General features: G+C 44.1%; 2 protein-coding genes across 2 annotated transcripts; one reads left to right on the top strand and one right to left on the bottom strand.

The window, feature by feature from the left end:
* Positions 1 to 1,909: 1,909 nt before the first annotated feature.
* zw10 (zw10 kinetochore protein) lies at positions 1,910 to 14,467 on the top strand. The gene is made up of 16 exons (XM_023813585.2): positions 1,910 to 2,121; positions 2,910 to 3,044; positions 3,391 to 3,492; positions 3,702 to 3,779; positions 8,063 to 8,222; positions 8,935 to 9,087; positions 9,223 to 9,417; positions 9,579 to 9,715; positions 9,804 to 9,986; positions 10,337 to 10,578; positions 10,908 to 10,979; positions 11,131 to 11,300; positions 11,837 to 11,967; positions 12,178 to 12,309; positions 13,135 to 13,337; positions 14,221 to 14,467. The coding sequence occupies exons 1-16, from the start codon at positions 2,017 to 2,019 to the stop codon at positions 14,339 to 14,341; spliced, it is 2,319 nt and encodes a 772-aa protein (XP_023669353.1). The 5' UTR covers positions 1,910 to 2,016; the 3' UTR covers positions 14,342 to 14,467.
* Positions 14,468 to 14,959: 492 nt separating this feature from the next.
* On the bottom strand, positions 14,960 to 26,572 carry dlat (dihydrolipoamide S-acetyltransferase (E2 component of pyruvate dehydrogenase complex)). The gene is made up of 14 exons (XM_023813586.1): positions 26,123 to 26,572; positions 23,533 to 23,634; positions 23,324 to 23,448; positions 22,332 to 22,479; positions 22,118 to 22,244; positions 21,774 to 21,955; positions 19,695 to 19,851; positions 19,219 to 19,286; positions 18,908 to 19,015; positions 18,339 to 18,446; positions 18,108 to 18,226; positions 17,809 to 17,971; positions 17,530 to 17,666; positions 14,960 to 17,281 (listed from the first exon to the last, which is right to left on the bottom strand). Exons 1-14 carry the CDS (start codon positions 26,384 to 26,386, stop codon positions 17,152 to 17,154), a joined length of 1,938 nt encoding a protein of 645 aa, XP_023669354.1. The 5' UTR covers positions 26,387 to 26,572; the 3' UTR covers positions 14,960 to 17,151.
* Positions 26,573 to 27,178: the final 606 nt, after the last annotated feature.

Raw genomic sequence — 27,178 nt, 5'->3', positions numbered from 1 at the left:
TAATGGAGCTGTCATGAGCCAATGCACAGTTACTAGTAGCTGTATCGGAAAAGTATAAATGGCTACAGCACTCGAATGGAAAAAGTCCTGGTGCTGTTGGCTCAGGATGTACGCACAGCTCCCCTACCTGATCTTCTCAGATGTAATTCTCATGATTACCTTAGAAGTAATCTCTTGGGTTTTATTAGACACTTTGTCAGTTGGACTGATACATCAACATTGGGCACTGATGATGTCAATTTGATCGTAAATATCTGCACTCTGAAAATCCAGACCTTTTTGTATATACTGTACTATACACTTTGTACATACCTGAGTGTTTGTGAATCCCTGTGTAATCATTCGGAAAAAAATGACACAATGGTAATTCTGTAAACTTCACTAGACTACTACTGTTTGCTGTTCACTGCAACCACATTCTGTTCTGTTGATCCACTTCCGTTTGCCTATCGCCCTAATAGATCTACTTATGATGTCATCTCCTATGTCCTCCATACAACTGTCGTTCACTTGGATAGTGGCAAGGGGAATTATGTGAGACTGCTGTTCATAGATTTTGGGTCACCTTTCAATACCATAGTCCCCTTTATACTGTTCTCCAAACTGAGGAACCTGGGTCTGAATGCACCCCTGGGTGATTGGATCCTAAACTTTTGAACATGGCAGATGTAAGGTGGTGAAGGAGAAATCACATACTTCAGCTCCCATCACCCAAGATATTGGTGCCCAACAAGGCTGTGATCTGAGCCCACTTCTATACACACATGGCTGTGTGGCCAAACTCAGAGGACACAGTTTTGATCGGTCTGATCTCCAGTAACTGCGAGAAGGCCTACCTGGATGAGGTGGACAGTCTGAACCAATGGTGTCAACTAACTGCCTCTCACTCAACACCTGTAAGACTAAGGAGATCTTGGTGAACTTTAGGAGTAAGTAGTTTAGTGCACACAACCCTCTCAAAATCAAATGGGTCCCAGTTTGGGGGTGTGTATCTCTGATGACCTCACCTGGTCAAATCATTGGCTGTCTAAGATGGCTTTACCATCTTAGACAGCTGAAGATCTCACCAGCCATTCTTAGAGCCCTCTACTCCGAAGCATTAGAGAGTATCCACACCATGGGAATCTCTGTTTTGGTAATTGCTCTGTGCTGGACCGCAAAGCTCTACAGAGATTGTTACGTTCAAGTGAACATATCTGTGAGACTGATCTATCCTCTCTACCGGACGTACACCCCAGATGATGCAGGAGCAGAGCTGCCAGTATCAGCAAGAACAAAACCCACCCTAGAAGTTACCTCTTCAGGCTGAAAATACTTCTGCTGTCACTCAATGAGAACTTCCAAGGCTACCCTCAAGCCATCAGACTACTTAACACTTAACTGAAAGTTGTAATTAAACATTGGCTCCTTACTCATGCACCATGCAGTTTATTGGAGCTATATATGTTGCACATGTCTGGTTTTCCTTATTTAATATATATTTATTATACTGTTATTTTATGTCTTATTGCCTTTCACTAATTCTTACTATGTTGCAGTCGACCACTTAATTTGCATTTCACTGCAGGTTATAGATGCATTGTATACTTTGCATGTGACAAATAAAACCCTCGAGTCCTTGTTCCTATGGATAAATTGCTGGACAAGCTGCCACTTTATTTCAGAAATATACTTATAACGATTCCCTGACGTTAATAATTACTCCAGCACACTCCACAGCAAGTCTACCAAGGGTTCACCCATTGAAATTAAATGAGCACGCGGTTTGTTTGAGCCGATTAAAAAAACCATCATGGAAAAAAGGATTTTCTGTGGCGGTTTGTAGTAAAAGAACAACATTTCCATAACGCTTCAACAAACGACATATCCCACAATGCCTCAGCAGTGTGCCACAAACAACATATCCCACAATGCCTTGGCTCGGCGGTCAAAGGAAGTCGTAACTGACTTTCTGTCAGATTTGAAAGCGGACGAAAGGATTCATTTCTGCCCGAAAGCGGCGCCTAAACATTAAACATGGCTTCCTTCGTGACGGAGGTGCTTGCCAGCTCAGGAAAGTTGGAAAAAGAAGATCTTAGTTGTAAAATAAGCAGATTGTCCCAAAAAGTGGAGGAGACTAAGGTAGGCTGCCCGCCGGCCACGTTGACACTTTCAAGCCGCTCTGTCCGCGTACCTCGTCCGGGAACCGTCTGCTTCTGGTTCGCCCTCGGGTTACAGCTGATTTGTGACGAACCTAACATCTGTTATAGGCTCGAAGGTTTTCTTCCAGTATTATTATGGGCGATTATGTGCTACGCTACATAATTCTGTGGGGTCCCGTTGCCTACTTGTGCGGTTCTTTTAGAGCTAAAACCGTGTTGCTATTTCTTTCATGTTTGCAGTAGTGGCATTACGCTAAGTGTAGCAGTCTGTCATACCAGCTGATCATTACCAAGTATTGCGTGTGAAACAAGTAACTCATGTTATTGGAGTGAAAAGAGCAGGGCGATCTGTATACTGGCCCTGTGTTTTAAAAATAAAATACCTATGATCATACTGGATGTTATTGCTCGCTTAAATCAAAAGCTATGATCACTGTATGACTTAACTAATTCCACTAAGAGGTGGAAACCGAACCTTATGACGAGTTTTGCGTAGATACGGCTGCTCTAGGAACTAATTAGTACCACGAGTAAAGTGAAAGTGTGCAGTAACCAAACTTATGGTCAACCAACCATGGTGGTCGAAATCGGTACCTTGGCTCTTCGATGACATACATTAATAGCTTTGATGTCTCTGTTTCCTCTTCGTGATCATAGTCATTTTCATAGAGTTGCACACACAACACCCTCAGGTGTAGACAAGCCTCCTAACCTAAACTGTCATCTTCGAGGATTAACTCTTTCCAAACTCTTTACTTTTCCCGACAGGATGAGGTCGGTGACATGATCAATAAGAGGTACAATGAATTCCTACCCAGCCTGCAGGGGGCTGAGGAGCTCATGGCGCAGGTGGACTTAGTCTCCAAAGATATAGACGTTCTGAAGAGCTGCATAGAAAATGAGGTGAAGTTGCTACACCACTTATAATGCCAAAGATGTTATTTTTAAATTAGAATTAATAATAGCGGTAATTATGGTCCCATGCATGCATGGCCACTCCTTTGTTATTTCACGAAAAGAAATCTAGAGATTTTGATGGTTAGACTGGTGTAAATCAGTGTTGCCCAACCTGGTCCTCAGGCACCCCTAGATCCTCCGGGTTCTTGCTGTCTCCCGGTTCCCTGCCAGACAGTCCACATTTCGATCTGGGAAGGACCAAAAACGTAGACTGTATGGGGGTCCCCAAGGATCAGTTTGAGAAACGCTGTTCTAAATAACGCCACCTTATCCCACCCCGCCCACCCCCCAGGTACAACAGAACCTCCATGTTGCTGCTGTGGAGTATGCAGAACTGAAGCAGCAGCTGGAGAAGAATACCACTGTGATCGCCGTGCTCAGATACTTGCAGGAGGTGTGGAAGCATTCGTCTGTCCGGCTGCCTTGTTCCGGCCCTGAAGCTAGGCCCTTAACCATCAATGGCTTCAAAGATGGGCTTTCTCAAAAATATATGTTGCTTTGGATAATTCTCTGCTAAATAAATAAATTGTAATTGATTAATGCTCCACTTAAATCCCGATGGACGGTTGGCTGACCGTGTGCGTGTCTGTGTTGCTGGTTTAGTTTGATGAAGCCATGGAGCAGTACCACAGAGCCTTGCATGAGAAGAAGTACACAACTGCTGCTGAGCAGCTTGAAAAGGTGAGAAGCCCACCCCCCCCGTAGAGAGTCTCTGTGCTGAATATAGTGCTGCCTTCCATTTGTGGTTCATTCAATTGGTCGTACACACAGTATTGTCCAACCGCTGTCTGTGGACATGGTGTTTTTATGCACAAAATACTGTGCAATTTGTTGTCATCAATTGATATTGCTGACAATTAACTAGGCTAGAACTGGGGCCTGTTTCAGAAAGCAGGATTTCCTGCTGAGCCGGATAGCTTTAAGGTAATCTGAGCTAAATGTAAGTGGACGAAGGTAAAGGCCATTTAAACTAGGGTAAATATAAATCTGACGGCTTATCCGGTTAAGCAAGAAATCTTGCTTTTTGAAATGGATCCCTAATATTACTAAATGGCTTTCCGACTTGCTATGCTGGAACACGGATAACAGGGGTGTGACGTCATTCCCAGCTATGACTTCCGACCTCTGAGGTAAATGGAATGCAGCATATGCTCTGGGTAATGTGTAAGCTCCCTGTAGTAGTAATCCCTTTATATAATTGTGTATGAAAGTATACAGAAATAAAGCTATTTTGACTAGTTAGACCAGCTAGTCTTGCTCCAATACAACTTATGCCTAGTTGACAGCTTGGGGATGGTTCCTTGGGGATGGTTCCTTGGGGATGGGTTCTGGTGGTTATTACGTGGTTTCACACCATCAGAGCTTTTTTCTGGAACCGGAACTTTTTTCTTGAATCAGGGAATTTTGTGATTACACCACAAGAACTCAACCCGATTGTAGTTCCTCAAAGGCAGTTCCAGAACCCTTTTTTAGTACCTATTCCAAACCACATACTTTTCGTTTGGACACGAACTACTGGAGAGGCACTTGCAGCGATAGCTCGCTGATTGGTTGACCACAAGCACTGGCACTAACATGGAAGTGCAGAAAACGAGATGCAGCAGAGCAAAAATTGAGTGGATGGAATTATGTGCTTTATTTACATTTAATCCATTTTTTGTTGTTTTAAAAATATTTTTTTCTTGTGTCTCCCATATTTCTGCATTGGAAAATTTGATTACTACCCAGTGTATTTTTGTCTAATATCACCGGTGCTGGTTGTGAAACCTTCCAGCGCTTATTAGCAGGATGACGTTACATAATTTTTTATTCTGTGGAAAATAACACTCTACTTATAAAATATAAGCAAAAAGCTGTGTCCTGTTTTGAACGCAATTAATCCCCCCAATAATAAACAAATAACTTACAAAATGACTTATTCATCCTCCAGTGTTTTGGCATGGTGATATAGTTTCATATGAAATTGTGTGTGAAGTTTAACCCCAACTTTTTGCGTCTTTGATACTTATTTATACGGTGGCCCCTAGAGACAAAACACACACAAAAGAAAAAGCAGAAACAAAATGAAAATGTGCAGCAAATTAAAAAAACACGCAAAAGAAAAAGCAGAAACAAAATGAAAATGCGCTGCAAATTAAAAAAACACACGCAAAAGTAAAAGCAGAAACAAAATGAAAATGCGCAGCAAATTAAAAAAAACACACGCAAAAGAAAAAGCAGAAACAAAATGAAAATGCGCTGCAAATTAAAAAAACACGCGCAAAAGAAAAAGCAGAAACAAAATGAAAATGCGCTGCAAATTAAAAAAACACTCGCAAAAGAAAAAGCAGAAACAAAATGAAAATGCGCAGCAAATTAAAAAAACACACGCAAAAGAAAAAGCAGAAACAAAATGAAAATGCGCAGCAAATTAAAAAAACACACGCAAAAGAAAAAGCAGAAACAAAATGCAAATGCACAGCAAGTAGACAATCCCAAACCGGAAGTGCTCCACCACGCTAGGGGGCGCGGTGAGCTCATGTGACCCAGTCGCTACACAGTAGTGATGGGAAGTTCGACTGAATTAACTGATTTGATTCTTTCGAGCTGTCCGTTGTAATGAATCGATTCTAAAATCGATTCTGTGATTTACTTTTTTTCCCGTCTTTTTTGCGCCTGACCGTATGACTCAACGAATCATGGGATCGGATAATAAATCAAACGGTGTCTCAAGGTTACGTTATTTGACTGAAAGATGGGGCTGGTGTTCAACAAAAATGTTCAGCTTGACTATTCACAATAAAAAAAACAATATATAAAGAGCAGAAAGGGTGTCGATTCTGAATAAACACGCGTGTATATATAGTTCTTATTTTCTTTACTTTAGCCAAATTCATGTGCATGAGTATCAAGGACTACATCACAGTTAACTGCAATATTACCAATAACAATCACACACACATACAATGAGCATGAGTAAACTTGCATACGTTGTTGTGTAAACGTCAAAGTTAATAAATATCTTTGGTTTTTGGTGAAAGACATATGGTTTTATTATGCAGAAATGCAATAATTTACTGTTGTGATAAATGATGAACACAGGGCTGCCAACTCTCACGCATCTGGCGTGACACTCACGCTTTCGGACTCTCACGCTCGTGCAAGAAATCTTACGGCAAATTTATATTATTACATTATAAACCTAAAATTAGCTGCAGCAAAAGCGTTGGGATAGTTTGCAAACCCTACAGACCATTTACAAGGGAATAAAACTGTCACAAGGGTGTAAATGCGTGTGCGTACTTGAAATCGAAAATCTCACGCCAACCGGCTGACCAAAGTTGACAGCCCTGTGAACAGCTGCGTTAATTTTATTCCTTTCAACAGCGTAACTGCATTTCCGCAGCAAATGCCACGAGGGCTCTTGGGATCGGTTCGCAAACCATTCGTTTTAGTCACCGACCGAGTGTCCGAAAACCGTAAGTTCGATTTGTTCATCGAACGGACTCTCGGACACTCCGTCGGCGACTCAAACGGATGGTTTGCGAACCGATCCCAAGAGCCATTGCGGCGTTTACTGCGGAAATGCAGTTACGCTGTTGAAAGGAATAAAATAAACGCAGCTGTTCATCATTTATCACAACAGTAAATTATTGCATAAGAACTATATATACACGTGTGTTTATTCAGCATCGACACCCTTTCTGCTTTTTATATATTGTTTTTTTTATTGTGAATAGTCAAGCTGAACATTTTTGTTGAACACCAGCCCCATCTTTCAGTCAAATAACGTAACCTTGAGACACCGTTTGATTTATTATCCGATCCCATGATTCGTTGAGTCATACGGTCAGGCGCAAAAAAGACGGGGAAAAAAGTGAATCACAGAATCGATTTTAGAATCGATTCATTACAACGGACAGCTCTAAAGAATCAAATCAGTTAATTCAGTCGAACTTCCCATCACTACTGTGTAGCGACTGGGCCACATGAGCTCACCGCGCCCCCTAGCGTGGTGGAGCACTTCCGGTTTGGGATTGTCTACTTGCTGCGCATTTTCATTTTGTTTCTGCTTTTTCTTTTGCGTGTGTTTTTTTAATTTGCTGCGCATTTTCATTTTGTTTCTGCTTTTTCTTTTGCGTGTGTTTTTTTAATTTGCTGCGCATTTTCATTTTGTTTCTGCTTTTTCTTTTGCGTGTGTTTTTTAAATTTGCAGCGCATTTTCATTTTGTTTCTGCTTTTTCTTTTGCGTGTGTTTTTTTAATTTGCTGCGCATTTTCATTTTGTTTCTGCTTTTTCTTTTGCGTATGTTTTTTTTAATTTGCAGCGCATTTTCATTTTGTTTCTGCTTTTTCTTTTGCGTATGTTTTTTTAATTTGCAGTGCATTTTCATTTTGTTTCTGCTTTTTCTTTTGCGTGTGTTTTTTTAATTTGCAGTGCATTTTCATTTTGTTTCTGCTTTTTCTTTTGCGTGTGTTTTTTTAATTTGCTGCGCATTTTCATTTTGTTTCTGCTTTTTCTTTTGCGTGTGTTTTTTTAATTTGCAGCACATTTTCATTTTGTTTCTGCTTTTTCTTTTGCGTGTGTTTTTTTAATTTGCAGCACATTTTCATTTTGTTTCTGCTTTTTCTTTTGCGTGTTTTTTTAATTTGCTGCACATTTTCATTTTGTTTCTGCTTTTTCTTTTGTGTGTGTTTTTTTAATTTGCAGCGCATTTTCATTTTGTTTCTGCTTTTTCTTTTGCGTGTGTTTTTTTAATTTGCTGCGCATTTTCATTTTGTTTCTGCTTTTTCTTTTGTGTGTGTTTTGTCTCTAGGGGCCACCGTATATTTAGCATAAAGATCCCAGTTCCTGTTGTGTGGTGTGAAAGTGGCCAGAAACCACAAAAGTTCCAGGTTGAGACGGTCCAGGCGCTTGCAAACCGGGACCAGATTCTGGGAACTTTGGTGTGAAAGCCCCTGTTGACCTAGCACTGTTCCTCACAGGCCCGAGGTTCTGTGGATTCCCTGAAGGCTTGGAAGGGCTGTGAGCTCCCCCTTCTGAGGGCCTTGGTCTCCGAACTCACCATCCAGAGGGAGAACCTCACCTACCACCTGGGGGACGAGTGGTCGAAGCTCACCATCTGGAAACTGCCCCCCTCCAAAGGTTAGGGCTTGTTCTCCAAAGTTTTCCCCAGCATGGGGGCTGCAGACTCATTCTTCTTGGACATGACTGGCTCTCTGTCTTGGGTGGCAGTGTAGACCATCAGAGTTGCACAGCAACTGTAAGATCAGAAATTGGATAAACTCACCATTCTCTGAACCACCTTGCATGTAATATGAAATTAATTTTAGCCACAGTAGAGGGTGACAACTGATGCTGCAGTATCCTTGCAAAAACAATTGAACCATAATGCTCAACTTAAGACTGAGGTAAGGAGCATGTCCTGATTATAGTGTGTTGCCATAGCCACCACCCAACAAAGCACCGCAGCGATGAGAGCCCGAATGCAGCTGGCGATACCTCAGCACCCAGAGTTTTTTCTATCGGCTAGAGTGCTAATCCTGCTACCAACCCCCAAATTTTCCCTTTAAGTTGAAGAACCTCCTTGCAGGGCTGGACGTGGATTAACATCATACCCAAGACAAACCAATTGCAGATTAAGCACCTTGCTTAAGGGTCCCATAGAGTAGGATCACTCCTGGCATACACGGGATTCAAACCAGCGACCTTCCGATTGTTGGCACAGATCCCTAGCCTTAGAGCCACCTCTCCACCCCTAACTTCAGACAGAAGAAGAAGAAAAAAGACCTGAAAAAATACAAGAACCCTGTGAGCATGGTAATTGCATGTGAACTGCTTCTCTGTTGGTCCTCAGAGCTGTCCGGCGTGGAGTCCTTCCTGAAGACGGAGCTCCAGCTGTGCGGTGGGGCGCAGGAGGGGGACGAGGGCTCCCCTCACCGTTTCCTCACCGGCGTCTTGCAGGCTCTCGCCATCCAGGGACAGCTGAACCACAAGATCAAGGTCTTTGGTAAGACCCACCCCGTTCTTGCTTGTTTCTCGGGGATGAGTGCAACACTTAGGCCGCTGTATGTAGAGCTGTTAGCATTTAGCCGTTAGCAGCTCGGCGCTCACACTGGTTTTTGCCTTCTGCTCCGTGCTCCAGGGCAGGTGCTTCTGAAGTACGTGCTAAAGCCGCTGATCACCTACCCTTCCCTGCACGTGGAGGTAGCGGAGCAGCCAGGCCAGGGCACCCTTCTGTCCTTCCAGCTGGAGGAGACCCTGGCAGAGCACCCCTCCCCCACCCAGGTTTACACCAAAGTGCTAGCAGTGCTCAGGGCCCTGCATGAACGCTTACTAGGTAGGCCTTACCTCTTGACATCCACTTTTGGAAAGATACTCTTGACCTTCCTTCCAGATTTGATGAATGCTTTTCATGAATCCTATCTACAAGTGCCTTATGAAATCGTTTTAAAATCTCCTAGGTTTCGTTACGATCTCATTTTGACCCCTTCTCACTAGACGTCTCCATAGGAGAGAGGAAGATGTCTACTATCCTGGGGGACATGATATGGGAGGAGATGTCGGACTGCATCATTCGCGAATGTCTCCTGTACTCCATCCCGGCTAACAGCAGCCAGCTGGGAAAGTACAGCGAAGTACGTGGGGGAATATTCTCAACATGCTAAACATCCACAACCTGCTTCTTCGTTAGTGTCACGTGTTTTCGTGTCTGTGTTCCTGAAGGTAATCAAGGAGACGGAGCAGTTTGAGAACACGCTGAAGGAGCTGAGCTATCTGGCGGGGGATTCCACGGATCTGCTACGTTACGCCCGCAACGTCAATGCGCACTTCGCCAGCAAGAAGTGCCAGGATGTCATCGTGGCGGCACGCAACCTGATGACGTCGGAAATACACAACACTGTCAAGGTGGGGAACGAGTCTGATGTAGTGCCTGGGTTTAATACCGTGTTCAGAAGTTTCTAACACCTCTCAAAAGCAAGTTTGCTTTGGTTATTTATAATCAAGAAGGCGAGTTGAGTTTTCCTTCACTGCGTTAGCTGCTGAAAATGACGCTGAGATTGTGACTCCTGTTATTTGTTATTTGTTGGATCTTGTTTTTTGTGGTTTTTCTTGTTTTTCTTTGTGCCCTTGATGACTATTGTATTGTCCTGGTCATGTTCCTGAATGGTCTGCTGGAAGATCTGGAGGAGCCCAGCTGGGCCTTCCGTCTTGGTTTTGTTTAATTGAAGCTCTGCTAACATGTGGTCTATGCCTAGATCTCCCCCGAAACCAAGCTGTCTGTCCCCAAGCTGCCCAATCCGGGCTCCGGAGACAAGATCAAGCAGGAGACGTGTAAGAAGAGACCCACTCTTGCCGGACCCCCGACGCTGGAGAATGAGAAGCAGTTGGGTCGGCACACTCTCTGCTTGCCTGTGTGCCGGATCAGCGAGTCCGTCCAGCAACTGCTGGAGCTGGCTCTCAGCACGCTGTCTGAGGCCGTCGGCAGCTCCAGCCAGTGGTATGCCCCCACAATCCCAGTCTAGTCTTGGTCGTACTGGGCCATAGGATGCCCAGGGTTTCACTGAAGGTCAGCTCTTCATCGTCTTATTTGTGTCAGAACTTGGTTGCCAAGTCACCGTGGTTAAGCCTCTTGGCGTCATGCTTGGAATAAATCCTGAGGACTGAACTTGTTCATTCCTGACTATGATGAATCATTCGTAACCAAAATGCACACAGTTACAGCCACAGCTGAAACTGGATTGCTTTCGGTCTTATTGGCCTAACTGGCAGTGCTATTCTCGGGGGGAACCACACACATCACTTTCTTTTTGTTCCTTTTTTCCTTAGTGCTACCCAACTTTTCTACACTGTGCGAAATATTTTTCAGCTGTTCTATGATGTTGTGCCTACGTACCACAAGTAAGTCCTTAATTAGCATTTATAACACATAATTTGGTAGAAGCAGTGCTTCTTGTGCTGATTAAATGATAAGGCTGAGGCTTGTGTTTTCTGGTGCTTTCGAGCTGCCAGTTGGCTCACAGAGATACTGGTCCATCTGTCCCTCCTGCAGGGAGAACTTGCTGAAGTTTCCCCATCTGGCAGCTATCCACCACAACAACTGCATGTTCATTGCTCACCACCTGCTCACGTTGGGCCACCAGTTCAAGCCCCACCTGCCCCAGCCGCTCAGCGACGGTGCCGCCACCTTTGTCGACCTGGTTCCAGGCTTCAGAAGGCTGGGTAGGAGTTGGCCTGTTTGGGGGGGGGGGGCAACCTTGTCCAGCATCTTCATCTAGCATCAATGTTCGTTTTGTAGATGAACAAGTCGGTCTTATTTTACACACACCAGATATGTCACAAGGCTGGGTCATTTGGGCTTGAAGCCCTGAAAGAATCTGAATGAGGCCTGAAAGGTTTCTTTAGCTCAGATGTTTTAAGAACAATGCTTTAAGATTAAAAACCTTCTGACAACTAAGCCCTGGATCACTTAAGATCCTAATAACTCCCAATATGCACACAACTTGAGATCTTTGTTTTAATAGCAGCTTACAGGTCCCATACAAATATTTATCTTGGTCATTAAAGAATGAAATGCCAGTTCAAAATCCGGTCAGATGGTGTCTGTCTTCTGAGCTTCCAGACACATGGTGTGTTTAATCAGTTTTATAGGTTTTTATTCAGGTATGAAATCATGCCAAATTATCTCAAGAATCAAGATGTTGTGTTGGTTCCTAGGCCTGAGTGGTTTTTCATTAGTTTGCTGTTGAAAATGTCAGGCACAGAGTGCTTCCTGGCGCAGATGAATGCTCAGAAAGCGGAATTGCTGGAGAGGCTGTCAACCTCCAGGAACTTCGCCAACCTGGACGACGCGAAGAACTATTCCGTAGCCATCAAGGCTGTCAGACAGGTGAGCAGAGTGCCACCTTCTTAAAGACGTGGGGTGGTACCCGCCCCGGTTCTGAAGGCATGCAAGAAAAGTGTTACCAGGGAGATGTTCTACCTAAGTACATCAGGAGTCCTTCATGTTTTTGAGGAACAGGGGAAAATTGTCACCGAATTGTTTGTTTCACTATCCTGAGGAATGTTATTAGCTTTCTTACCGATGATGTCTTTTCAGGTCATAGACCAGTTGAAGAGGTTGGGCAAAGTTTGGCAAGATGTCTTGCCGATCAATATATATTGCAAAGCAATGGGCTCTCTGTTAAACACTGGCATCACTGAGATGATCAGTAAAATTATGATGCTGGAGGTAAGGTTAGATTTTTGATATGCTGAAACTGAACTTGAATTCAATACATTTCAATCAACATCATTTTTCTCTAATTTTCAAAATGAGTTTGAAGACACTAAAATTATACAGCTTCATTGTCTAAACTGTCAATTTAGTAGTTAATTAGTTTTATTATATTGCCATTTATTTCTGTAATAAGCAAAAGCATCTCACCAAATCAAGGGCAAGAGCTAGAGATGAGAAAAATTACAAAGCCAGCAATAAAAAATAAATATTATACAAATTGTTTATTGTGGGTTGCATGCAATGAAATTAAAAGTTTTGTGCTATTTGACCTTAAAACTGTTACAGTAATTAGATTTTTGGCTGCCTATTCTGGGAAAATTGTTAAAATTCATAAATAAGAGCAATAGATGACTTAGTTTGGATATACCCATAAAGTTAAGATGACATCAATTGCTCTATGCATAAAAACATTATTATTATTTTTTTTTTCCGAAACATTCTTAGGTGCATGAGAATGACCCAAATATACCATTTTTATTTCTAGACATAGTAACTAATTTCTATGCCTATTAAAAATTTGATTAATGTATGTGTAATACATGTAAGTAGGCCTAACTAAATCATTTACTCTTAAACTCATTAATTTTCTTTCAGAAACATGACTGAATTAAATTCTAATTTTATTGTAAAATATGTTTTGTCACAAAATTGCGTGCACACTTTCGTAAAGGTTAAGCAGGGCTCAGAACAGCAGTTTTGAACACTTGTCTTGAGAGTCGGTGAACTTGAGAATCATCTGAATCGATTGGTAACCTCACAGCCTGTCACTCTCTGTAGGACATCTCGACAGACGACGGGGACCACCTGCACACGCTCTGCCAAACCATCATTGATGAAGGACCCCTAGTGTTCATACCACTGCCTGAGGAAAACAAAAACAGGAAGTGCCAGGAGGAGGTGCCCATCTACGTGAAGAAGTGGATGACCTTCAAGGAGCTGACAATAGTGCTGCAAGCTAATCTCCAGGAGATTGTGGATCGGTGAGATGTACAGAAGGGGCTACAAGCAATGCAAATATAATTGCTGAATTCTTCAAGAAGATCCTGTCTGTCATAATCATGTTCAATGATCTGGGACTATTTGAGATTGTTCCTCATGAATATAGGTCCAGTTTGTGGCTCTGTGGGCTGGAAGGTTACCAGGTCAAATTCTATAGCTGGCAGATTGATCATATCACTGTTTGGTTGGAGGGGTTTGTGCACCTCTGTTATCCTAGGATCTGTTTTGTCAGTGATAATTGTCCTTGGTAGGGTCTCCCAAATCAAATTGGACCTAGGTGAGCAGCCAGACTAAGTGCGATTTGTTTAGACCCCTATGATGATGGACAAAAAGGAACGTGTGACCCCCACCTGGATTGGGGAGACCAGGGCCTCGTCCTGGAGCCAGGCCTGAAGGGGCAGCTCAAAGGCGAGCGGTTTGCCAAGGGACCTGGCCAGGTTTAGCCTGAAGAAAGAAGATGGTAGGTTCACAGGAGGCCAAACTCCTGGAGAGGGGCTGGGCTCTATTCCACTCTGGAGTTGCCCTTGGTGAGAGGCTCCAGGCAGGTGGGGGCTGCTTCTAGCCCCCAGGTTTGGTGCCATAATGTTGGCATTTACCTCCGTGAATGAGAGGGTCACCTCCCTTCGACTTTGAGTCTGGAAATGGCTTCTGACTTTTGTCTGTGCTTATGCACCAAACACCAGTTTAGAATATCTGGCCTTTTTGGAGACCTGGAATGGGGTGCTGGATAGATAGATGGATGGATGGCATGGATGGGCCCTCAAGGAGGCCCTTAGCTCTAGAACCTTCACTGAATAGATGGCCGATTCTGTGCTTTGACCCAAAGCTTCGCTGTCTCAGATTTTCTTTTTCTTTTCTCCATAGGTGGGCAGATGGCAAAGGCCCCTTGGCATTGGAGTTCACCAGCAATGAGGTGAAGAGCCTCATTCGGGCTTTGTTCCAGAACACCGAACGGCGAGCGATTGCTCTTACCAAAATTAAATAAGCTGCTCTTTCAGCGAAGCTATTTATGTACAGAACCCAGTAGGGGAGTATGTATTCATGTTTGTTCAAACTGAACTTTATTATCTGGTTTATTTTTCAATAAATCCCAATTGTTTCACACTTTAAAGTTGAGGTATATAACAGTTGACAACCAGTAAAGCTAGGTTGGGTATGGCTTTGGGTATCGCTGTTGTCACACCTATAGGGCTGGGGTTCGAATCCCAACTGTATGTATGCGGGGAGTTTGCGCGTTCTATCTTTATTGCATAATTGCATGGTACAGGTGCGCCACTTCCTCCCTCTATAGAGGGGCCTAGAGGAACCAGATGGACTAGCCAGCCCTGATTTGGAGTGTCTGCACTGATTTCTGCTGAGGGGAAAAATGAGACGTGAGAGATTGATCGGTGGTGTACCGCTGGTCACTGCCAGAATTTAAATTATATAGGATGGAGCTCAAATGATAAAACCAATGAACATGACAATTTTCAAAGGCTCGAACCCCCTTTTTTTATTGCAGCCACATTCCCCACCTCATCGCTTTCTTCAGACGCCCAGCCGGGCGCTAGAGTTTTGGCTGGCACGTCTGTTTGTGTTCTGTAGACAATAACCACAAGGCACGTGGAACAAAAGAATCCTTTAATCTGTTTTTACAACCCACTGTGTGCGTTGAGCTTTACAAACACTAAAAATTTTGGGCTGATCAATAGCTAAATGAAAGGATCCCATTTACAGAAGCATAAATAATGTGTTTACGATGCACCTTTCAACGACAGATTTTTTTTTTCCAATTCTGATGGGCAGCTTAGCAAATTAACAGATTGTATATCGATATAAATTGCACAGCTTAATATAAGCCGTTCCATTCCAGATGGAGTGTGTGTTGTAAACACTCTTCTTTGTTGTGTGCAGGACTGAGCTCACATTACAATTGCTACCTGGATGTTTTGGCCACATATATAACAATTTCATATTTTAATAGATACAGATCAAAAGAGTATTGATCTGTATCTATCCGAAATACCATTCTCATGCTTTAAACTGATCTTTGTATCTCCCAACCAAAGGAGGATGTTCATTAACCTCTACCAATAATATCAAACTTGTGTGTAATATTATGTTTGGTCATTTAATGCAGATGTTTCAGCCCTCTAGCTTTCCAGCATATCTGCCCATGACTTAATGGCTTTTCATTATCTGTGACCAGCTGAAAGACATGATCAAAACAGCAACATGCAAGTTAGACCTCTGTATTTTTTGGGGGGGGGGGTGTGTGTGTGAGATAGTTGCACATTTTGGTATGAACTGTATAATCCTGCTTTGAGCTGCAGGGAAACATACAGTGTGGTCTTACAAGTACAAAAATAATGTATGCAACAGAACATAATAAGCAAGCTGTATGGGTGATACACCAAGGCCACAGTGACCATTTTCTCTGCCCCTCCAGTTAGAGGCTTGTCTAGTGTAACCAGACTGTATATCTAATGTGTTACTGAGTCTGTGCGAATGGACACTAATGGCGGCAGGGGGGGGACACGGCCTATTAGCGATACAGGTGGCTTTGTGATGGACGATGAATTACGCGATACAGCACGACCACAACCTCCACATCCACCTTCTGGCTGTAATAGAGCCAACTGCAGCAGAGAGAAACTCTAGCAGCCTGATATGAAACAAGTATAAAATTGCACCTCCACACAATTTTACTGTAACCGTTTCCAATCTGCACCATTTAAGGAAGAAAAGTGACAAGTCAACAATTCATCAAACACCATTCGTTTGTTACATGGCTATATTACTCGACGAGCATAGAAACTGACCTTGGAATCTACGACTTTTCATCCACATTAAGCTTTTTTCCCCCCATCTCAACAGCCAGTTTCCCTTAAGTTTTCATATTCAGAATTTTATATTTTCACAGGGTTAAAAAAAAAAAAAAAGTCTCCCCCTAGTGGTACACTTCAAAACTGCAAGGGGAAATGGGAAAAATGGAACAAGACATTGCCCTTGCCTTATCTGACCTGATACGGGAAAGTTATGTGGTCCAAGCAAACCGACCAATATCTAGACACACAAATTTCCATGTTCGTAAAATTGCATTTTTCACAGGTACAACCTAATCGAGGGGGAATTTGAAAATTTTAAAAGGGGCGGGGGTGGGGTGGGTGGGTAATGTAAAGGATTCCAATATGAAACAAGCTTGTTTCCATGTTCACAGGACTTGTGCTCATCCTGTGCCCCCAGATTCAGGCTGACACACACAAAGTCCCCAATTTGATCGGCACCCTCATCCTCAAGTAATCCACAAAAAAAAAACCCTATCACCACACCCGTCTCTCCAGCTGTGCCTGGGACTCCAGATATACAATCTATCCTGAGACGTGCGTAACAGATTAAAACACTAAACAGAGGCCAAACCAGACCTGCAGTGGCCCAACCCACTGAATGGAAGCAAGAACACACAAGACTGAAAGATTCTTTTTTCCCAATCGTTAAATATCACTAATATGGGTTTTATAACTGGACTGCAATTGTTTGTAACAATTGTTTACAAGGACTTTTTGAATTTGAGTCCAATTTCAACATCAGTCTGAGGCCACATAAACCTCTAGTTTCCGTTTGGGCCCTTGAAGTTCATTGGATCAAACCAGATGTGTATGTATATAGGGGAGAGAAGGAGCAAGAGAGAAATAAAGAGAAACAAGTACATTTATCAAGGGTAGCACGTCCCATGAACAATGTTGGCTTATCCAGGTGTCCTCTTGAAGACAAGTTAAATAGTGGCCAGGGGTCACGGGAGGTCAGACTGCTGGTTCACAACAGCATGTTGATGGGGTTCTCCAGATACTTCCGGAACTCTGCCAGCCACTGGGCTCCCACCGCCCCATCTACCACCCTGTGGTCGCAGCTCAGCGTCACGGACATGATGTTGGCTACATCATACCTGAGGACAGGAGGACGAGATCAACAGTCAGTCCGAAAATGAGTCAATGAGCCGGTGACAGAATGGCGAGCGGACCGCTGACCTTGAAGGGCTACTTAGCATGAGAAACACACTCAAGGACAACAGAATTAATCCCAGCGACCTCAGCACTGCTCCTTCCGCCCACCCCAAAGCATCCACCTGGTTCGTGACTGATTACACACGCTCCGGGATTTTTCCAGGTTCCTTTCCCCAATTGTCCTCCTTACCCCTTCTCGTTATCTGCTGCTAGTAGCCTTTTCTCAGAGCCCCCCACGGCCAGAATGCAGGCCTGAGGGGGGTTGATGATGGCTGAGAAGTTCTTGATGCCATACATGCCCAGATTGGAGATGGTAAAGGTGCCGCCCTATAATGCAGACAGGATACCTATCAGTCACATGACAACCATTAAGAGTAAACAAACGAGGCCAAAGGGGCCACCTGACCTTGAGAATGCTATCAGAATCTGCGCTTCCTTCTCAGACCACTAGGGGTGGGGGAGCGCTCACCTGAAACTCATGAGGCTGCAGCTTGCCCTCGCGTGCCTTGACGGCCAGCAAGGCGACGTCCTTGCTGATGGCAGCTAGGCCCTTGATGTGCGCGTTGAACACTATAGGAGTGATAAGGCCACTAGCCGTGCTGACAGCGACGCTGACATCAACCACGTGATTCCTGCAAAGAAGGAAACGACGGTGTGCATGGGATTGGTGCATCCTCGAGCCCAGCCTATGTTGTAAAAATGTTGCTTTGCGGGAGTGCACTCTCTGGTGGCTGAACAAGGTAATGCAGCACGGCTGAGCGTACTCACTGACGGATCACTGTATCCATCCAGGAGGAGTTGGCCTCGGGCACCTTTAAACAGGCCAGAGCAGAGGCCTTGATGATGAAGTCATTCACAGAGAGCTTGACGCTGTCTGCCTTCACCACCTGTGAGAGGTACAAACACAGATGCTAAACTCCCAAACTGGAAACTTCTCATTCATGTAAACTACAGTGACATACTTAAAAAGTGCCTCCTGATTGGTGGAGACAAGTTCACCTCATTGAGTTCCTTTCTCAGGTCCAGCACTTGGTCCATTTTGATGTTGACAGACAGGTAGTAGTGGGGGATGGTCTGCTTGGACTGCATCAGTCTCTGCGCTATCACCTGTGAACACAGACGATTACGCATTTAACATGAGTAACATTCCCAGCCTCTCCCACCCCACTGACAAGCAGCAACAGAAAAGGTATGATTCAGCCACACTGACAGAGGGCGCCATAGAATTACAACCCGAGTGAGACACCAAAAAAGAGAAACAAGGTGCAGTGGCTGCTTCCTCTTCCTCTTCTTCAGGACTGTTCAAATTATTTTTACCTATAATAATTATTTTATTTGTAATAAGAAGGCAGTTTGGTTCTAATTCTGTACAGCCATCCCTAAAATTACGTTATATTTGTTTTTTTTTCCCACCAAAATGGGTCACGAGTTCTGTTACCAGAATTTTCTGATCGATTTACTGGCAAAAACTATACTTAAAAACCAATAAGCAGGGGAATTTCAACATGATGGTATCAATCAAATGTCACATGTGAAAGTGCATCACACAACAACCAAAGGAGGCTCACCCTGCGGATGTTGCTGATGGGGATGTCCGTGAAGGTGCCGGTGGGCACTGCTGCCACAGCGGGGGTGGGGACACCGAGGGAGGGGGCACCGGGGGCTGCCGGTACAGCCTGGGCGGAGGGACAGAGAGACAGAAAAGCTGCTCACGCATTTCACACAGCAGGAACGCAGAGGTCCCATGACATAAAGACTACAGCTCATGTGTCACATTAAGTCATTTTCTGTTTATTACTTTGAGCCTCGTCTTTGCCCAGTTTCTCCTTATGTCATTTATAAATTGAATACGCAGCTCTGGCAGACCTTGGGGACTCACCGGGGAAACTTTAGGCGGAACAAAGCCCTCGATATCCTTCTTCGTGATTCTGCCATCCGGGCCGGAGCCTGGGGAGGAAATCCTGCGTGAGCCAGCAGTGAGATAATGCTTTTACGGTTGCGGGTTTGAATGTCACCTGCAGTTGCGTGTGAAGTTTGCACATTTTCCCCATGTTGCATGGGCCGTCCGCTGCAGTCTAAGGATGCATTTTGGAAAAACAGCAACTCGAAAACTGCCCTTAAACTATGACTGCATATGCGCCCTGAGAAGGACTGTTACCCCATATAAAGTGTTTACTGATTAGCACAGTATCTGCCTGGGATAAGTCTCCATTTTGCCTGTGATGCTGTACTGGAGAAACAGCTGGAAGATGGTTGGATGGATTCATAAATACTGTATAGGAAGGGTGGGGTAAAGATGCATAACTAGTATTAAAATGCTTAAACAGGGAATCACAGTACTGTGCTGTGGCTCACCGCTAACTTGAGACAGGTCGATTCCCTTCTCAGCTGCCATCTTCTTGGCCAGGGGGCTGGCGAATACTCTGCCCTTCCTGGCAGCGGCGGGCATGGCTGTGCCAGGGGCGGGCGTGAGAGCCGGGGGGGCGGAAGCTGGAGCTGATGGGGGCACCACCTGAAAACACAGGCAGGCGACTCGGGTCAGGAAACGCCACTCGGTAAGACAAATTCCACCTGGATCTCCTGGCAGGCGGCAGGCAAGGAAACGCCATTCTGAGACTCCACGTCATTCCAGCTCGCGGTTTCATTTAGGTTTTGTCATTCGTCATCCAGAGAAGAACTAGCAAACATTGATTTAATTTAATTTAACTTTTTTCACGAGTTTGCAAGATAAAGATTAATGTTACCCATGTAAAAACAGATTTACTGAGCTTTAATATGAGGGGACATGGGGGTGTTTGGGGTTGGTGTAGACCAGGGGTTACCAACCTTTTTGAAACTGAGAGCTACTTCACGGGTACTGAGCCATAAGAAGGGCTACCAGTTTGAAACGCCCTCCTAAACTTACCTAAACTTCACGTATAAAAAACATGTTTTAAATGGTTTTTTTTTTTTTTTTTTTTTTTTTTTTTTTAGATATTGTCATTTTCAAATCTATATAAATGCAAATGTGATTAAAGAATAAGAACAACAGGATAAAATTAAATTTTAGATGCTGCTCATTGGTGAGTTGTGCTATTTTTAAAACAGGTCAGCGGGGGATTCATCTGGTCCTTGGGGACATCCTGGTGCCCGCGGACACCATGTTGGTGACCCCTGGTGTAGACACTATACAAGTGAGCATTTTATTCTGTGAAACATGTTTTAAAATCAGATTCTGATACAAGTTTAGCAAGTTGAAACATTAAAGAAAATGAATTTGGTAAGTACATACTGATAACCAAAAGGGACACTTTTACTATGACTCATAATTAATACTTTGGCAATAAGCAGTGAAGAAGACCTACCTATAAATAGCAGAAGAGATAAAAATGACCTTTCCATAACCTTACAGTAACCTGTTAACATTAACGCAAACACTTAGCATCAACAGCAGGACGATAATTTTATTTTTTTTTTTTAAAAAACAGCAACGCGATTTCACAATTTCCCTACAATGCTAGTTTCCAGGTGTTGAATGCAGAAAATTTGCCAAATGCAAATAAATTGCACCAATGGGCTAAAGTCCGCAGCTCCGCATCTCCCACTACGTGTTGTGACACTCCGTAGTGAGCAGACCCGATCACCTGTTGTAACTCCACCCCTACGATAAACGTGGCCGTATGGGGCCAGCAGCCTCGCTTTGGTGTTATCACACGTTAGAAAGAAAAACCACAGAATACACAGAGAGACGGCCCTTCGCATATGGGAAACTCAGAGAACCTCCTGATGTGGGCCGATTCCGGCTTTTACATCATTGGCTCTGATAAGTGCACGATCTCAAGTTACAGAAATTCAGGCCAAGAGGTGCATGAAAATCAGCTCCAGTACTGGCATTTCATAAGGTTACTCAAAGTATACAAACAATTTTGCAAATCCTGCTCTATATATAGCTAAACAAGTTTATTATTGGCTTCGGAATCTAGTTGAAAGGTAGAAACTGTTACAGCAGAATGTGTTTCCCTAATATGAACTACAGATTATACCCAATACATTTCCTGAAGAACCCTCTTTCATTATGTGGTCATTGTGCTCCTTGCATTGTGTTACGTTACTGCTATGACCAAAACAACATTCCGGTAAGGACACAGTTGCTGTGGGTGATGGATGCTCCTGTCTGCCACGGTGACGTCAGGATGTATGTAATCATAAATTCTACTGAGATGCTAACAACTCACATGAAAGGCTGGAGGCATTGAGCCTGTTCAGCACGTCAGTTGATAAGCCTTGGTACCTAACAGGCCATTACAACAACCCTTATCGGACCTCAACACACGGACCTCAACACACGGACCTCAACACACGGACCTCAACACACGGACCTCAACACACGGACCTCAACACACGGACCTCAACACACGGACCGGGGGCAGGTCTGACAGAGAGTCACATTCTTACCGAGGTGGGCGTTGGAGGGGGGGCCTTGATCTCGGCCACACCCGCCTCCACATAGTCGGCGAAGGCTAGGATGTCGGCTTCCTTCTCCACGATGATGCAGAGGGGAGCACCCAGGGGGACATCCCGTGTCCCCTCAGACACCAGGATCTTGGCCAGGTAGCCTTCCTCCTGGACCTCAAACCCTGTCAGGATTTCACATAACTTCTCAAATGAAGAAATTCCAAACTTGACAACTAACAGAAGTTGAGTTCCCAATCCGGATTAATTGAATTTCTGCAACTGGCCTGTCTCCTCCTATGTTTAATCCCCATGATAAACCAGTCACACCCTGATAGCAGCCTCACCAATAGTGGCCTTGTCCGTCTCGATCTCGGCCAACAGATCTCCTTCACCGAGCTTCTCCCCCACCTTCTTCTCCCAGCGCTGTACGGTGCCCATGGTCATGGTAGGCGAGAGGGCAGGCAGTAGGACCTGGGGGAGGACAAAAACCTAGCAGTGTCAGCCTGGCATGGCTCACACCCAATAAAGGCCCCCCCGCACATCCTAGCCCACACGCACCTTGAGGTGTGGGGGGTAGGAGCTCCCAGGGGCCTGTGGGGGCATGGCAGCAGTGGGGGAAGGTGGAGCTGGAGGTGGGGGGGCAGCGGCAGGGGCAGCCGACGCCTTGTCCAGCGTGTAGTCCTTAAAAGCGGGGATGAGGTCAGGGCTGAGGGCAGAAGGACTTAGGTTAAGCCAGGATAGAGACCACAAAAACGTATCCATGACCCACAAACATGAGGACATGAGGAATCTTTATCATCACGACAAACAGATCCTAAGTGAAGCATCTAGACTACACTGCCATACAGACACAAAACAAATCCTCCAGAGACCAGGGCTCTTCAAATCTGGACCTCGATTCCAAACCCAGGCATTGGTTTCAGTACCCAGGAAGTTAGTTTAACAATTACTGATTCTGATTGGCCAAAGAGGCTTCACACCTGGCTCTCGAGTAAAGTAAGTCTGGAGAAGCAGCAGTGCTTGGCTCTTGAGCACTGTGATTTGAATAGCCCTGCTCTAGACCAATTTTTGCCATTTGGGTCCGCGGGAAATCCCCAGACAGTCCATGTTTTTGTTCTCTGGCTATTCCCAACAACACCAGTACCTAGAATTTGATGTTTTTGATTGGCTGGGACCTGTTGACTGTCTAGTCCAGGGGTCTCCAACTCCGGTCCAGGAGAGCTACCATCCAGTAGGTTTTCTATCCTACCTGGCTTCTGATGAGCCAAACTTGTTCTCAAGTAAATACCAGGAACAGGTGTGGCTCATCAGAAGCCAAGTGGGACAGAAAACCTACTGGATAGTAGCTCTCCAGGACCGGAGTTGGAGACCCCTGTTCTGGGGGTCCCCAAGGATTGGGTTGGGAAACACTGCCCTAAATAATTAATTCAACCATACAGATGCTATACTTACTATACGATCATAAAAATGCTGTAAATAAAGCCTGGCAGATGCTACAAGCTATTTCAGCTCAAAAAGTGTATCTTGCACATATAATGACGTGATATAACCTGTCCACAGTGATACAGATGACTGCTCCGATGGGCACATCTCTTGTACCCTCAGGTACCAGGATCTTAGCCAGGTAACACTCCTCCAGAATCTCGAAGCCGACGGTGGCCTTGTCTGTCTCCACCTGGCGGACAGATATCTGAAGTCACCACTAGGAGGAGCCACCACAGTCACAGCTGGTATGCATCAGTTGCTATTACAGCTTCACCTCTGCTATCAGGTCGCCCTCGTTAATCTTATCGCCTTCTTTCTTTTCCCAGCGTGCAATGGTGCCCAGCTGCATTGTGGGAGACAGTGCCGGTAACTGCACCTATAGAAGCACAGAGAGAACAACAGCTTTGCAATTCTGTGTATTAAAACCACAAGAACTGAATACTTGAATGTAGAAGCATCATAAACCAAACCGTATTCCTTAGTTTACAAGAAAATACCTTCTGTGTCAAAATGTGCCAACTTGAGCTTTAATTTTCATGCAAGACTTTCTTTCAAAATGGCTTCTACAATGTTCACCAGTTACCATTGGGAACAGAGGTAAGTGGAGCCCTTTATAATACAAGATACAATCCGAACAAATACTCTGAGTACACTGCCGCGGTATTCATAATGATACTCTCAGACACACGGGTACATACATTTGTCCACCCCCAACATGTCCATCATTACTACTGTTGTGTGCCTAAAATAGTGTGCAGTAATGTTTCAGTAAGTCAGTCTTTTCATTGAGCAAGTCCCAGATCCAATGGAGAACATTCAGGCTGTGACACGTTCGTAACAAGATCACAGTCTTCAGATTTTATGACGCAGCTCAAAAATAGAGAACACTGCACAACCTTTCATTTTGGTCTTTGGTATGATTCATCTGCAAACACAGAGGAATGCTGCATGTTTAGTTTTAAACAGGTTTTAAATATTGTTGTCTCTAATATCACAGCATTCAAACTTTTAAAGGGTATTACATAATTTTCTTTTTTATCGCAAGTTGTCTAAAAGTCACATATAATACTTCTCTGAAGCTATGAACTATTTGTATTTTTAAATTATGAAACGCTGAAGTTATTGATATAAGAAACTTTCTCTACCAGAAAACGGACCAGGATATATCGGGTAGTGGCAGCTCTGTGATGGTGTCCATCAGCACATAAGTGGTGCCATGAAAACAGAAGTACCTTCTCAGAGCAGAATAAAGCTCAGAATAATCAGGCCAGTCACTGAAGTCCCAGGCATAACCCCAGAGAGCACTTCACCTCAGTTGCTCCAGCTATAAACATTGTATGATCAGACAGTCTTTGATTGAAGCATCAATATAACAATGAAGTCAATGTTCAAGACCAAACAAAGACAAAGTGTTTCACTGCAAGTATACATTTTGTTCCCCTTCAATTCCAATAGCACCGTGTTCATTTAAATGAACAACTAGCACCACAAGAGCATTCAAATCTTCATATACACTGTCCTGCCAAAGCACCAAACTGTTTCTGCTATGGATCCTGAGTGACAGACACAGAACCAAAAGGAGCATGTCCACCCTTTCTCATATTTCCTGGTCAAACCTACTACACTAAGAGGATCATAAAAAGGATCAACAGAAAAATCATAACCTGTCAGTGGGAAACAGACCACATGAGAAGCAATGTGTATAGCAATGAATAGCATCACCATCTCTAAGATTGACACAATCATATTAATGAAGAGGCAAACAAACTGAAGGCCGTGGCTATGAGGATACTGGGGGCTTTTGCAGGCGGTGTTTGACCTTGAGCCAAGATCTTAACCCCTCAGAAATCTCCAGGGGGCCGGAAAAATGGCCTGGCCACATGTTCAGACCCCAAGCGTCACTCTCAACAGTACGTGTGTGTCTGTCCGTCCGTCTCCAAGGAGAATAAGATGGGATATGTGAAAAGCAGCATCTCGACATACCGGTACTCCTACGTGTGCAAATGGAAAATAAATAATCAATGACTTTTGTGTCATTTCATCACATGAATGCAGTGAGGTGCTGGGTGGCTGTAGCTATTGAAAATGAAGGGGGGCACAAAATGTGTACTTCATGTGAAACACTTTGTGTGTTTGGTCTTGAATAATGATTTCTTTGTTGAACTGATGCTTCAGTCCAAGAGAGTCTGATCATCCACTGGCAAATATTGTAACACTAAGTAGTTACTTTGTAGTGATTAGTATTTTCAGTACCTTACCTGTCATCATCATTATTATACTTAATCATTGTTATTATTTGTGTCATCATCTTATTCTTCTTGGTCTCATTGTATATATAATTTGCATTGCGGTCTTCTGTACCTGTAAGGTACTGCTTGCCTAAATTTCCTTCGGAATCAATAAAGTATCTATCTATCTATCTATCTATCTATCTATCTATCTATCTATCAGAACCATTCAACGGACGAGCTTTGACTTGGCAGATGTCAGGGAAACAGATTAATCTGCCTTCACCCAATTTGCTCTGCAAGTTTTGTAAATCATACAAAAGGAAGAGGTGAATGCAGGGTTGCCAAACTCACTGTTACGCAAGAAATCTTACGAGAAATGTATACCGTTCCACTAAAAACACATAATCAGCTACATCAAAAGCGCTGTGGCAGTTTGCAAACGCTACAGACTATTTACAAGGTAATAAAACACGTTACATACATGTAAATGCGTGTGCAGACTTATCTCAAATTGAAAATCTCACTCCAGCCAGCTGACTAAACTTAACAACCTTGACACTGGGAAGCTGTAACGCACAAAAGCAGGGTAACTTGGAGTCCCCGGGCAGGCGGAAAGGTCGTCGGGACAGATACCTTCTGGTGGGCCGGTAAGGAGTAGAAGCGCCGGCCCCGGCAGCGGCCCGAAATGCCGTCATCCTGCAGGAAAAGGCCCCCGGTTCCGGAGGCGCGTCTGGCGGCGGCGGCACAGGAGGGCGGCCGAGCCCGGCTGGCAGCTCCGCAGTGGTACCTGTGACACGGAGCCGGGCCGGTCCTCGCACCCCCCGAGGGGCCCAGCTGAAGACCGCATCGGTCGAGTTTTACAGGATTCCTCAACCGCCGCACCGCCAACCGTAACATTTCCTCGTATTGTTATTCCGTAACAAGCTAAAGATACACTTAATGGGCTTGACACTAAACCCCAGCGTGCTTTGCGCTAACGAAGGGGTGCAATATATGCTTTAATTGTGGAATAATCTGTCCCCCCCAAATTAACCAAGCCCCTTACTTTCCAATGACCTCCCCGTCCCAAAACATCACACTTTACGGCTCTCCTTCTGCTCGTCCTCGTCGCGACGCGCGGGGTTGCCATGTATCGCGGAGACTCCTCCTTCACTAAAAATACAATTCTGGGTTTTGTTTGCTCGTCTTATTTTAATCGAAGCTGGCAGATTGATATTACTTTTCATAATAATGAATGTTATACACAAGATAGAACTATAAAAGATCAAAAAGAACAATATCTCGACCTTTTTAAAGGTGAAACGGTGTTCTATCACAAGTGTGCAAGGGATTTTATGGTATGTGATTTTGTATTATAAATCATGCGTCGATTTATAATAGGTACGTAGAGTATATCAAATATATTTCGACGTTAGTTAGGATGGATTATTTTCATGATCTGGCAACCGCAGTGACATCGCTCTGCTGCCACCGTAAAATATTGTCGTAAAACGACCTAGGCTAGAACTCCCGTCAAACTACTGATCGAGAAACGAAACGCTAGTACTGTATTTTATTTCTGTATTTCAACGAGTATACTATTCAGCGGAATTAACATAGTTTACCTTTATGTATAATATGCATATAGTTAATGTTGGTTTTGCAGCAGGATTATATTAATTGTAAAACGTTTATATAATACAGGATTAA

Source organism: Paramormyrops kingsleyae, chromosome 18 (genome assembly GCF_048594095.1).
Source record: "Paramormyrops kingsleyae isolate MSU_618 chromosome 18, PKINGS_0.4, whole genome shotgun sequence".
Taxonomy (NCBI): Eukaryota; Metazoa; Chordata; class Actinopteri; order Osteoglossiformes; family Mormyridae; genus Paramormyrops; species Paramormyrops kingsleyae.
The sequence above is the reverse complement of the archived record's forward strand: the minus strand, read 5'-3'. Positions and strand labels throughout refer to the sequence as shown.